Below are 13,453 nucleotides of genomic sequence, written 5' to 3'. Positions count from 1 at the left end.
CTGATCGACGCGGTGATGTCGATGAAAGAAGCGGAGGCTGAGTCATCCAACCCTAAGCCGTCGAGGTATATACCCCAGTACCGGGTTACAGCTGAGGGGGCCCCAAAAATACTGAGCGGGCCCCAAAAATCGGTGGAATATTACGCCGACTTTTGGGGCCCGCTCAGTATTTTTTGGGGCCCCCTCAGCTGGGTGCCCCCACAGTACGAACAAGACTACACACTACACGCGAGAGAGATAAGAAATAGCCATGAACATAGCTAGAAGAGTTTATTGAAGAGAGATAAACCCCGACAACGCCGAAACAAAATGCCGCTAAAACGGACGATTATAGTGATACTAGGCTAGCACTTGTGCATGTAGTCGTTCTTGGGCCAGTGGTACCCAGCATCATCCCTGAAAGCAATCAGCACCGTGAATGGAAATGAAAGTAAGGTGGGAATAACTCATACCAGGTGGTCAGATTCTGGTTTTCATACGCCTTCTTGTGCGCCTTGATGTAGTCGGTAGTCTCGTAGCCCGGCGGGTCACAAGTGACGCTCTCGTCGTCAGGGTCCTGGTAAATGCGGACATAATCAAAGCGCAGGAACGCTGGCATGTACTCGCGAATGGTGTGGTTCTGGGGCGCAAAGTTGTCTGCCATGCCCAGGTTCATCACCAGAGACATTGGCTCCAGCGGGATCATGCGCTGTCCGATATTCCCGTTCGGCCCAATGGCTCGCCCATCTAGTGTCCATGTTTTTTCGGGACCAACAAACCAGGTCACATGGCCTTTGGCGCCGGGGTCGTACTCAAATGCGTACACTTGGTACTCTGTGCCGTTGTACCACCGCGTATTCAGGTTGGTCAACCCAGACAGGGCTTGCTGGTAGACGCCACCGCGGTAAGTGTTGATTTCCGTGACACGGGGATCGTAGACAGCGGCAAAATCTGGAAATTGACAGAGATTAGTTGGGTGAAATCGATGAGCCTCATTATGATAGACACGTACCATAGTCAGGCATGTACCAGAGATCGAATGGCGCCGTCTGTAAACTCTGTGACGCACTTCCGACATACAGTCCTGACTTTCCATCCAATGGAGCAGTGCTGCCTTCGATCACATCGATTTCCGGAGCACTACGCGCATGTCCAGGCGACGGATGGTCAGACCCAGGACAAGTACATCCAGGCAAACGCATGCCCGGCAGCCAGTTGATGCCGTCCAGAGAACTTTGGTTCGGCGTGATACCGGCGTCGCATCCGTCGTGGTAGCTGTACGGCCACATGCCATCTGTTGTTGCAGCAAACCCAGGACGAGCCAGGTTGCCCATTGCCCAGAAACCGGGCCAAAACCCTTCGACGTGTCCGTCACCCGGGAGTGACATACTGGCTTCGAGACGACCACCCTTAAAGCAAAGCTTGTTCCAGCTCTGGACCATGCCGGACCGGTATTGTAGCTCGTGGTTCTCGAAGTGGTCGAAGCGGAGCTGGAGGACTCCCTCGGTCGTAGTCACTGCGTCGGGATCATACCACTACTACCAGTCAGTATTCAACTCACTAGAGTCTCAAAGTCGAAGAAACCAACCTCTTTATCAGCCGTGACACCATACCAGAGGTCGACGGCTTGGAAGAACGGGTCGTCATCATCATAGAACGTGCGACCAGGCATGTTGAACTCGTCCGAGAACTAATGTAATTAGCTTGAGTAAGTGATTTAAGGTGAGATACTGCGACGTGCTAAACTCACCACCAACTTCAACTCCTTGCCATCCTCAGATATTTTGGTCATGGCTTCTTTCGGTGTGTCAGGGTCAATCAAGCCCTTTCGAATGTTATTCAACAATGGCCGCTCGCCCACATCCAAACATAGGGTGTCGCCAGGTTTGCAGTTGCCTTCCGGACTCAGCATTCCCTTGACCCACGTTCTGTGACCGATCCTCATATTAGTTTTGCTTTTCACAGGTGAGACGACAATAATCTTACATGACAGGATAGCCGATGAATAGGGTCAGAATGCCTAATGTCAAGAAAGCGAGGCCACCGACGTTGACGATCCCTCGTCGATTGCAGATATCACAGTCGCGGTCCTTGTCGGCTGGGTCTGGATTATGCAGATAGTCGTCTTTCTCCACGTCCTCAGGGAACAACAGCAGGCCATCTGTCGGCATAATATTGAACTTCTCCGACACCGTCTGCGTGTTGACATCGTATTCGTCACTCTCAGAGTGTGATGGTGCCCGCGAGTCCTCGCATGGGCTGAATACAAACGCACTATCCCGACTGATTGAGCTCATACTCGAGCGACCCGCGGACCAACGGTCGGGTGATCGTGGCCGCTCCGAGTCGACTCCCTGTGTTGGCCGCAGCTTGGGTGGCAGCAGGAACTCTGAGGATTCCGGCGCCATGGCAGCGCCATACGGCGACATGCCCTGAGCACCCACTGCCATGCCTAGATCGGGAGCCGGCGTCAGCGGCCGCGGCAATACCCGCGTGTTGAGCGGCGTGTAGCCCTCATTAGTTTTGATGAACGGGTCCTGGCTGCCCGAATTCAGTCGGATGTGAGGCATAACACGTCGTTCTGAGGTTTCTGAACCCTGGTCAGACATCTGGGAATGGTCGTCACAAATCCCCAAAATCCGTCAGTCGTCGAATGCAATGCCTATCAGGTGCTGCTTCCTGCCGTCGAGTCCGCCGTACGAGGGACCGTTGAGCATCAGTCTGTGGAGGCAGGCGATTCGGTGCTTCTGTCTGGGGCTGTAATGGATGCTGCTGTTCTTCCCCCGTAGTCCCGTCCGTCACTCGACCACTTCACTCACAACTTTCCAGCGGTAAAGACAGAAAGAGGTGGCACTGATACTGCGCTGTCGTCCTGTGCTATATCGAGGCGAAAGAGTGGACAGGACAAATCGGATCGCATCCAACGTCCCTGGGCGGAAAACAAACAATCTGGGAGCAAAAGGAAGAAAGCATGCAGCCCAAAGGTGAAAAACAAAGCCTAGATGTCCCGAGGGGTATTGTTTGGGTGCACGAGGGGACAGGAATGACAACGACCCAAGGGGCGACCACCTGTGGTATGTGTATGCCTCAACAGGCGGATTTTGGGTGGACTGTAGATCAGAATATAATACACTGCTCAGCTCAGCCTGTAAGTTGCTCCAATTTTATTCTGATGGCCGGTTCTCAGGTGGACTGGCAGTGCTAGTGTGGCCAGCATCGTTGGCTTCCGATTGTCCCAGCCAGAGCCATCGTAGGGTGAGGCATTTCCGTTGCCCCCCCCCCCCCCCCCCCAGGGCAGCGAGGAATGGACCATGAATGTTATCCGGCATACGGGGATCGGCATCATTCTGGACCTTGGATGTACGATGGAGAGGGTGGTCCTTGCACGGTTGTGTTGTGAGATGTTGAAGCGGACAATTCGGCGAGATGGACACACCACCGATATCTACTAAGCGGTCAATGTCTACACATCTACTCTCTCGATATAAACATGTACGCTCATAAGGAATTTCGTATTTTACATCTGTCACAACCGCAATGGCCTTGAATCCCATTCTCGAACACGCGTTCCTGCTCTTAGGCCTAAGAATGCCGTATCCCGAAGCCTTCCCCAAATAGAAGCTGTCAGGATAACCTCAGCCAATGATTCCCTGGTTGAACATTCCTGTATCTTCCATGAGTAAGGCACCGAGTCTTGCACTCGGAGATCTGGGGACTGATCCCAGTCGGGAAACCCGGCATTCAAGGCGCCAAATACAGTACATTGCTTGGTCCAACTGTAGATCCAAGGAACTGGCAACAATCCCACGCATTCTCTTCCCAATCTTAACCCTATACCAGGGGACACCAGGCCGTTTGCCTCTACGTCTCAACCGCCTTGGCCCGCAGTCCGACGAGCCGCCCTTCCGGTGCAGCCAGGGCTAGCACCCAGTACTCGAGCTTGGTGCTAGTGAGTTCCACCCGATACACCTTGACATCCACGCCGGACGGATCGGAATCCGCGGCCTGCTCGACGGCTGCGGCCCGCACGGCATGCAGGGCGGAGGCATACTGATTCTTCGGATCGAAGGAGGACGGGGATAAGGTCGAGATGCCCTGGGTGAGGTCGGCGTCGGGGGAAATCAGGGCGGAGAGTTGATCTAGGAGTAAACTGGGTCAGCACAGGTCTTTCTATGGTTACTCTCCCTGCTACCCCTATCAAGGAGAAAAGAGAGGAAGAGAAAAGGGTATGGAGCTTGCAGTAGTACGTACCGGCACTGGGCCATGTACCCCGCGTCGCGCCCTCCCACCGCAGTGCGACAGGCTCGAACGGCTCATCCGTCTCGGAGACATAGTATGCATCGACGGACTGGAGTGGCGCGGGGATTGACACCGAGGCATGCACGGTCTCGGTCCGCACAGTGCCACCTCCTTGCTGCGGCGCGCGGCCGGCATCGAGGTCGGCGTTGGCCTTGTTCAGAAAGGACATGTAAGCGTCGTCAGAGGACATGGCGACAGACGAGATTGAAAAGGGTGATGACGCTGTCAGGGACGAAGTAGTTGGTTGCAGTCGTGGGTTTGTGGGGAAGAGGGTAGCTTTCTGCGACCGTGCGAGGTTGGGCACACGCTCGGGTGGTGATCGAGGATGCAGGAGGCGAGACTGGTTCAGCAGAAGAGGTTCAGCGTATCCAGAGGACCGTGTAGACAGACGTGCGAGAAGACGCGCGCCATTTCCTGCTGGGAAAGGTGAAGCTGGACTGGAAAGGGGTGGGATGACGCAATGGATAGATTGTCGCATGTCGCACCCGCTTCCCGTCGATGGAAATGCAAAAGATGAAGAGAACGTTGGCAGAGCTGGAGGATATCCCTCGCCAATAGGGCAAAATTTTTCAGGGATGAAGAGTGTAGTCCGTTGCAACCAGTTGATAATAGATCGAGTACCAATGCCAGATCCATCCACCCTTGGAATGTCTGGCTGCTGACGTCGATACTCACTACACACACAATCTATGTCTACGCACGCATCATGAAGGTATTCGCTTTTTTTGATTGAACTGAAAAAATACGTTGCACTAACACCCACAGCGACCAACACCTTAAACAGTGGTGATAAGGTCCTTCTTGAGGGTACCCTGGAAGGCCTTCTTCTCCTCGGCGGTCTGGAAAGCACCGTGACCGAACTTGGACGAGGTGTCGATCCACTTGAGGTCGATCTTCTCGGTGGCCCTGCGGCTGGTCTGGGGGTACAGGGTCTTGCGCAGAGTCATGACACGCTTCTTCACACCGGGGATGGAGCCCTTGAGCATGACGAAGTCGTTCTTGACCTCACCGTAGTGAACGAAGCCACCCATGCTATAAATGGATTAGCCGTTGTCATGATTTGGGTAATGAGCGAAAATTAAGGGTGTAAAACATACGGAGTGATGTTCTTCTTGGAGATGTCGAACTCGGTCGAGGCGTTGCCCTCGTCGGAGCCCTTGCCAATACGGAAGACCTTGTGGTTGCACGAGGTACGGTGGTGGTAACCCATCTGACCGGCACGGGCAACAGTCCACTGGACGTGGTTAGGGTGCCAGGCACCAATACAGGCAACCTTACGCAGACCCTTGTGAGTCTTGCGGGGCAGCTTGGTGGTACCCCAACGGCTGGTGACACCCTGGAAACCGTGACCCTTGGTGATGGCGATGACGTCGATCATCTCGTCCTTCTCGAAGATGCTGTCGATGTCGATGGTCTTCTCGAAGAGGTTGCGGGAGAAGTCAACCTTGTCGGCGATAGAGCCACCGTTGACCTGGATCTCCATGAGGTGGGCCTTCTTCTGCTTGATCGGGGTCTGGCGGATCTGGGTGTGGGCGAGCACGCGGACGACGGTGCAGTACTTCTGGATACGCTCCAGCTCGCGGGTAACCGAGGCGCCGCTCTCCTCGGAGTGCTGCTTGGCGTACTTGGTGAAAGCCTTCTTCTTGCTCTTGTACCAGTTCTTGTAGAATCGGCGCTTGACCTCGTCGCTCAGGTGCTCAGCCCACACGGTGGTGAGCGAGCGGAGACCACGGGGAGTCTCGATGTAGCCGACGACACCAACGGCGACAAGCTGAAAAGATAAAAAATTGTCAGTAAAGCGCAGGCGGGTTTTGGGTAAGAAATGCAGGTCACTCACGGGAGGGGTCTCGACGACGGTCACGGCCTCAACAACCTCCTTCTTGTGCATCTTGGCACCAGGACGGTCAAGGTCACGGACGATGGTGGTCATACCGGCCTTGTAGCCCATGGAGGCCGTCAGGTGGACGGGCTTCTTGGGGTCATCCTGGGGGAAGCTGTCGCACAAAAAGTCTCAGTATACAAATTCTCCAGAATATCTGCAATTCCCACAAGAAAACGGGGAAAACTGACCTCTTGACCTTTCCGCGGTGGCGAGTAGCGCGCTTGCGCGGGAGGTAGGCAAGGGAGCCTATAGAGGGAGAAATCAGTATACCACACACAACCAGGTCGAATTTTTGATGTCGCAGGATAAAGTTGATCACGAACCGTGCCGAGGCGCTTCGTACTTCCGGTGACTCCTAGAAACAGAATTTGGATTAGCAATGAGACTCGGAGTGATCAATTATGGCCATTCCACAAGGGTAAACTTACATCTTGACCCTGGATGTCGTTAGTCGTCGAGGTGGTGAGAGGGACGATCTGAAAGTGTCGGAGGTTGATTTTGCACGCTTAACGAGTGTGTGGGCCCTAAGCGAGCTTTCCTGTTTGGGTTAAGCGCAAGCCCTGAGACGGGTGCTGAGTGGTCTGTATCACGTGGTTTGATCGGGTCATTTCCATCTGACTAAGTGGCGGGGTCAGCCAATCATTAGGCAGCCATCCATGATCTACTCTAGCAGTTCTTTCCATCAACTAACATTTCTCCTCGTTTTCTCTTCTCTTCCACATCTCTTTTCCAGTTTCATTTCCCGCGGCCATGGCATACCGACGTTTTCAGAACCCGATTGGTGGGTCGGCCACGTCCAAAATTTCATCGTCTTTACGCGCCGACATCGAACTTACGAACCAGCTTTCTGCTTTGCTCGACAGGCAGCATAATGAAATTCTGGAATATAATCTCAACCTCCCCGAAAACATCTCACCCGACAACATCCTCGTGAGAGTCCTGTCTCCTTGTTCGGTGATCAGCACTACGTCTTCCTTTTTCACCACCAACCAAAACCAGCAAGCGCTAGCTGTTGGTTGCCGTGTTATTGGTTTTGGCCAGTGTGGACTTGTCTTCGAAAGACCGGGCAGAGGCTACGTGATCAAGGTATCTAAGCGCGCGTATGAGAATGCCCTTTGGGGCCATTTTCGTGCCCACTTCCAAGTTCGCTGGGCCTTCGATCAAGAACAAGAAACCGAATGCCGCGTGCCCCGTATGTTTTCCTATGTCCCAAAAGATGACCAGCAGTGGTGGTCTGAGCATCTGCCATTATTCACTGAGGGTCATGAGTCAACACCGCTCTGAGTCAACACCGCTCCCGGCGATGGCTTTCATCACGGAGGGTATTCTTCCGCTTCCAAAGATTGCTCGCGAGGCACTCATCACCAAATATTGCCCGCAACACCTCCAGGCTCATGTCAGCGCCAGTGCCACAAACAGAGACTGCCTGGCCCGTGTTTACCTAGGCCGTCGTCTGCCTGCTACAGTTCCGCTCGCACCCAATTTCACTTTGCGCAACTACAACCTCTGTTTAGACCAGGTGGTCGAGCTCAATCTACCAGTCGAACTTTATGCCGCCGGGATTGGGGAAGCCTTGGCCATCATCCACTGGGCGGCTAATGTCGATGGATATGAAGTTGAGTTTGTTCTTGGTAGTGAAGGAGATGCTCGCTACACCCAGGATATCTCATCTTCCTTGAACTTGACTTGGGAGCAACTGGCTGCGATGTCTCCCCATAGCAATGTCGATTCTTTGATGCGAGCCAACTTCAAGCGCCGCACTACGCGCTTGTGGGTCCTTGATTTCAATCTCTGTAACATGTGGGAAGAGAAGGTCGGGTGGGAAGACCCGGACTCGCTAATCTCGCATCTCGTTGTGGCCTTCTTTGAAAACGACCCGTACTTTCCTCTTCCTCTGATGGAGCTGGACATCGACAGACAGCTCTGGGCAACCTTTACCGCGGCGTACCTTAGCAAGGCAGGGCACATTCTCGCAGCGCCAGGAAAGGAGAGGCTTGTCAGTCTTCCCCAGAGATTTATCGATGCCTGTGTTCTGCGGGAGCAGGAGAGTTTGGATAAGGGGCTTGGCCATGGTCATCGAGAGTGCAAGGATTGAAGCGTTCCGAGGTTAGCTTGTATGATTAGTTGCTCATGAGTCACGCCCTGCTACGATTCTTGCTGGTATGGAAAGAATGACAAATAAATAACAAAAATACGACAAAAAAACATGACAAAAAATATCGTAATATATCAGATAGAATGTCCAATATATATATAAGGGACCTAGGCTAATTAGAAGGCTATGATGGACAAAAAGTGCAATGGAAGTTATTGCAGACACATGTGGATTCAGGGATTCAAAACAATAGCATGGAATAATTAGCTAAGATAATTTTTTTTTCTTTTTTTTAACTCACTTGCACAGCGAAGCTATTATAGATACCCAGCTTGATCCTACACAGTACATACTACAAAATCCAGGACAATAGTATTAAAACACGGAGAATGAATTTGCTAGAAAAGATGCCTAGTACATCAGGGAGAAAATTCACAGGGAAAAGGAAACGAAGAATTCGTCAGAGTCGAACAAAAAAAAGATAACGAATACAGACATGACCCCTTCAGCGCACGCGCTTACCCCGACCGTCAATGATACTCGCACATTCATACCGTACATCACACACTGCAAGAGGATAAAAAGAACAAGAGGGAGAAGCGGGGCAAAAGTAATGGCCCGGAGAATGGTTGGTCACGACCCAGACATACACGGTTCGTATGGCCAGAATCCTTTTTTATGCGGACGATTCAGCCTTCGATGGGGGGAACCCTGGCCGCCAGTGCCCGCACCGTTGGCGGCATTGCCGGCATTGCTGCCGTTGGGGCTACCCTTGGCAGCGGGAGCAGCCTTCTTCTCCTCATCTGCGTCATCATCATAGTCCTCGTCAACGTCCATCTTGCGAGCGGGCGGTTCGTGGGAGGAGGGTGCCTCTGGGCGAGACGCTTCTTCCTTGACGGGGGTATGGGCCGAGGGAGGTCCGGAAGGAGGACCGTTCGGTGCGGGGGGCGCACCCTCCGCCATTGGGGGAAGGCTGGGTCCTCCCGTAGCATGGGGAGGCACGTTTTGGATTGACGGCAAAGTGGGGGGGTGGTGGGCGGCCTCGGATGGGTGGTAGTTCTCGTTGGCATGGCGGGCATCCTCACGGCGCACCTCGGACGAGCTACGCCGTTGCATCGGGCCAGGAGAGGGCATACGGGCAGGTGGGCTGGGACGGCGACTGTGCTGGTCATCCAAACGCGCCCGGCTCTCTTCATTGGCATGCTTCTTCACGGGGCCGGACTCGCTCTCCCACTCACGGCCGCGCTTCATGGCGGATGCAGGGCGATCATCACGTTCGCGGGCGGCCGCCTCCGCGGCGGTCACGGCAGAAGGAGGGGCCGGGGCCCCGGAAGCAATACCCGTCGTGTTGGGGGTCTGGGTCGACACGGTAGGGCCATGATGGTACTGCTGGTGGGGGTAGGTCGACCCGGGGGAGGAGGGACGCGGCTCGTCACGAATGGGACGAATCTCGGTCGGGGGAGTAAAAGGGCGATGGTAAGGAGGCGCAGCACCGCTACCAGCCGCACCGCCATTAGGAGGAGCCCCGGGGGCACCGCCAGGGCCCGGGGAAGACCCCCTCGGACCGCGGATCCGAAGGCGCCGCCGCCGCTTGGTGCACGTTCATGGCCAGGGGCTGGCGCGTTGGCCAGCTGAGGCAGCGTGTGCGGCGGCGGGTATGCGGGAGGACCGCCCATCTTCGGCGAGCGAGGGGCGCGGGCATCCGGGAACGGGCGGCCGGGCTCCTGTCGGGGGCTCGGGGGCTGAGCAGGACCGGGGGCGCGGGCGATATCACGCTGGTCGACGCCGTTGGCCGGCAGAGCGTGGCCCTGCGGCGGAAGCTCACTGACACCACGACTCCACTCAGCCACTTGTCTCGGGGGAGCGGGCGCCTGGGCCACCGGGGCCGGAGCGCCCCATTGAGGAGCCGGAGGAGCGCCAACGCCCGGGGCCTGATATGCCTGGGGGTGAACATCCTGCGGCTGTGGGGCGGGAGCATTGTTCTGCGCCGACCCGGACAGTTGGCTCTGAAGTAGCTGAAGGCGCGCCTTGATGTGGACGTTGGCCGGATCAAGATCCGCGGCACGTCCGTAGGCATCAAGCGCGTCCGCAATCTGGTTATTGCAGGATTCGTACTAGAATCACTCAGTCAGCTTCGTCGATCGCAGCCAGTGTATTCGTAGAGAAAGGCCTCACCAAAGTGCCCAGGTCATACCAGACCTCCGAGATGTAAGGGTTCAAGCGAATGGCACGCGAGTACGCATCGAGCGCATCGCGGTACTGATTGATCTGATAGTAAAGGACACCAATAGAGCACCAGAACGTAGGGTTACGTCCGTCACGGTAGACTGCCTGCTGGTAGGCTTCGTATGCCTTTGGGTATTTGGCCTGTGACATGTAGCACCGACCAAGAAGATACCAGCTCTGGGCATCCGTGTTATCTGGTGGAGGGTTAGCGGGATCAAACCAACCAAGGCAAGGATCAACTTACCAGCGCTGACAGACTTCTCCAAGTACTCGATGGCTTTTTCCTGGCTCGCGTAGTTGTTGCTCTGCTGATGATACAGCCATCCGAGCTGTTGCAACACCTTGGCGTGGTTGGGATCGCGATCGAGAACCCGTCGGTAGGCAGCTTGTGCAGACTCAAACTAAAGATTGGTCAGTATCACATCAATGGCATTTGGGTGCTTAAGGATTTGACGTACGTCCTTCTGTTGTTCGTGGACATGGCCAATCTGGAACCAAATATCCTCTTCGGTAAGGGGACGCGGCGGATCGTTGACGATGTATTTAAAGCACTTGAGGGAGGTTAGAAAGACAACAAGAACAAGTGAGGGTGTCCCATTTACATACTTCCAGACTTTGGTTGAATTTCTGTTGCTGTTTGTAAATAATGCCCAGGCGGAAGTAGATCTCGTTGGCTTTTTCGAAATCGGGAGCCATGCGCATGACTTGAGAGAAAGCCTCCTCAGCATGGTCGAGCGAGCCATAGCGATCATAGAGGATACCAATCCCGTACCACAACTTCGGTTCCTAGAAGATCATTCTCTATCAGCCCTGTCACAAAAATCCAGAAGGAGTGGGGAACCAACCTTGGGATCACGAAGGTGGTAGAGCGCTTGCTGGTACGAGGTGTATGCTTCTTGCAAGTTGTCCATCATCAGATGACAGTGGCCCAGACTGCCCCAAGTTTCTCCATTATTCGCGTCCAGCTTCAGAATGTTTTGAAGATACTCGATGGCCTTGGGGAATTGCTCCTTGGTGCGCAGGATGCACGAAATGGCGTTCATGGCGGGGATAGACCACTGGTTGTGACGAAGGGCTTGCTCGTACGCATTCATGGCACCCTCCAGATCCCCCATCAATTCCGTCAAGCTGCCTGCAAGGAGGGTCAGTATCGGGCTGTCGCACGAAAGGATCAAAAATTATCCCATACCTATTTGCAGCCACACCTGCTCATTGAGAGCAGCAATCTTCTGGCCGGTGCTGAGCGGGGGGCCCTTTTGGCCTTGCGGGATGGCTTGGAGATGGCCATTGACCTGGGCATGCGCAGCGAGATGGGGATGGTGTTGGGCCACCCCCACAGTGGGTGACGGTTGGGTATGAGACATGGTTCTTCAGTACAGAGTGGTCGTAGTTTACTCCGAAATTGTATTGCGACCCGAGGTGGAAGCTTTGCGACACAATGATGCAATCCACACCCGAACGGTACGAGATCGCGCCTAGATCCCAGTTGTGTCCAATTCTCGGCCGACTCCAGGACACCAGAAACTGCGATTATGGTGTCCCACAAGCAACTAGGAATGAGATGGCAAGATGTCCGACCGGTGAAAATCTGATCTTGAGTGTTGAGAATTGATCGCGCGATAGTCACCCAATCTCGGGGATGACGGGGGATGACGGGATAGCTGGGCTAGACGCGCTAAAGGGGAAAGAAAGGAAGAATCAAAGAAGACACCCGTTTGCGACCGGGGGGGGGGGAGCAAGCGGGTGGAGAAGGGGAAGGGGGGGAAAGAAGGAATTGGTCAGGAGAGAAGAGAAGGGGAAAAGAGAAGAAGGAAGAGTCGAGGGGCTGTGGACAGGTGAAATTCGCCAAGGCGCTAGTGGTTGTGCAGCTCCAGGCCGTCACAAAAAAAAAAGAAAAGAAAAAAAGAAAAAAAGTGGAAATGACCAGGAATGGACTAGGGCGATGGGGCGGATCTGGAGGCGGTTATTTGGCGGGAGCCGTATATTTGCCTGGATGTTCGGGATCTCCATATGGGACTCCACTCGATGACCTCATGGGTTCTCTTTGATGGAATTTTATTTTATTTTGTTAAATTTTTTTATTTCGATTCAAATTCAATTCAAAGAAGAGGAGAATTCTTCGAATGATTCCCTCGACACAGATCCATGGAGATAGATAGATATAATTATTATTATGAAGTTACTCTATGAACATGGTCCTTCCTGGCTGAAAGTGGAGCGGGCGCCCCGTGGACTAAGGCACATTAGCCTCTGCCATGGGGCCTAAGCTCATCCGACACTGGACCGTGCGTCTGCTCGGTCGACATCCCGGTTCCCCCCTTTTTTTCGTAGGAAAATTCCACGGCCCACTCCTGTAAAAAAAAATATATTATAAAATAAAATCAAACTGATATACGTCAATCGACTGCATGGCCAGCACAGACAGCCCCAAACCCGGAATCATGCAGTGTACAGCTGCCGAGTGACCCTGTCCCTCCTTTGTGCTTTTTATTTGATTCTAATTTTTACTTGATTTTGATAATTCCCCTTCATTTCTCCCCCAAACCTGTCCCTGCAGGCTTGACTTGCATACCGCCCCCCTTTCCGTCGCTTAGTCATGCCATCAGGGGAGCCACGTTCTTAGTCATCCTCGGTCCGCGGGTGACGGGTATGTAACGCCAGTTGGACGGTTGCGAACAGCCCTGGAGAGATACTACCTTGACAAAGGTATACTTCGAATCCTTCGAATCCTTAATCTTAATCCATCAAATTCACGGCCTGATGTCTCCTAATAAGCCTTCTCTGTCGTGTCGTCAGAGCCCCAGTTTCTTAGGCTTTCCTACCCGAGCCGTTTCTACTGTGAAACACCTCAGTAACCTCGGTTATCTGTCTCGCCAGGTCTTATCTCTTCTTCTTTTTTTTATTTTTATTTTTTTTCTCCGGGCCCTCCCCTATCACAGAATCACTGCATCGCGTGGGTGACACAACCGGGA

At 53.8% G+C, this 13,453-nt stretch overlaps 5 protein-coding genes across 5 annotated transcripts; 1 reads left to right on the top strand and 4 right to left on the bottom strand.

Moving 5' to 3' along the window:
• Positions 1 to 344: 344 nt before the first annotated feature.
• NUU61_010186 (SKN1/KRE6 family beta-glucan synthesis-associated protein) lies at positions 345 to 2,588 on the bottom strand (the record flags this gene model as incomplete). The annotated part of the gene is made up of 6 exons (XM_056660711.1): positions 345 to 396; positions 453 to 930; positions 992 to 1,514; positions 1,568 to 1,669; positions 1,730 to 1,907; positions 1,966 to 2,588. 6 exons carry the CDS (start codon positions 2,586 to 2,588, stop codon positions 345 to 347), a joined length of 1,956 nt encoding a protein of 651 aa, XP_056507209.1.
• Positions 2,589 to 3,840: 1,252 nt separating this feature from the next.
• On the bottom strand, positions 3,841 to 4,756 carry NUU61_010185 (uncharacterized protein; the record flags this gene model as incomplete). The annotated part of the gene is made up of 2 exons (XM_056660710.1): positions 3,841 to 4,118; positions 4,231 to 4,756. The coding sequence occupies 2 exons, from the start codon at positions 4,754 to 4,756 to the stop codon at positions 3,841 to 3,843; spliced, it is 804 nt and encodes a 267-aa protein (XP_056507208.1).
• Positions 4,757 to 5,054: 298 nt separating this feature from the next.
• On the bottom strand, positions 5,055 to 6,912 carry rpL3 (60S ribosomal uL3 domain-containing protein; the record flags this gene model as incomplete). The annotated part of the gene is made up of 6 exons (XM_056660709.1): positions 5,055 to 5,310; positions 5,376 to 6,049; positions 6,116 to 6,272; positions 6,349 to 6,515; positions 6,589 to 6,665; positions 6,852 to 6,912. 6 exons carry the CDS (start codon positions 6,910 to 6,912, stop codon positions 5,055 to 5,057), a joined length of 1,392 nt encoding a protein of 463 aa, XP_056507207.1.
• A 512-nt stretch (positions 6,913 to 7,424) lies between these two features.
• Positions 7,425 to 8,255, top strand: NUU61_010183 (zinc finger protein; the record flags this gene model as incomplete). The annotated part of the gene is made up of 1 exon (XM_056660708.1): positions 7,425 to 8,255. One exon carries the CDS (start codon positions 7,425 to 7,427, stop codon positions 8,253 to 8,255), a length of 831 nt encoding a protein of 276 aa, XP_056507206.1.
• A 633-nt stretch (positions 8,256 to 8,888) lies between these two features.
• cyc8 (putative transcriptional corepressor Cyc8) lies at positions 8,889 to 11,845 on the bottom strand (the record flags this gene model as incomplete). Its single annotated transcript, XM_056660707.1, has 8 exons — positions 8,889 to 9,704; positions 9,755 to 10,369; positions 10,431 to 10,675; positions 10,726 to 10,882; positions 10,940 to 11,032; positions 11,088 to 11,267; positions 11,327 to 11,613; positions 11,671 to 11,845. The coding sequence occupies 8 exons, from the start codon at positions 11,843 to 11,845 to the stop codon at positions 8,889 to 8,891; spliced, it is 2,568 nt and encodes an 855-aa protein (XP_056507205.1).
• Positions 11,846 to 13,453: the final 1,608 nt, after the last annotated feature.

The sequence above is a fragment of the Penicillium alfredii genome, assembly GCF_028826965.1.
Source record: "Penicillium alfredii strain IBT 34128 chromosome Unknown utg000012l_segment0_segment0, whole genome shotgun sequence".
NCBI classification, from domain to species: Eukaryota; Fungi; Ascomycota; class Eurotiomycetes; order Eurotiales; family Aspergillaceae; genus Penicillium; species Penicillium alfredii.
Note: the sequence above shows the minus strand (reverse complement) of the source record. Positions and strands in the feature narration are given on the sequence as shown.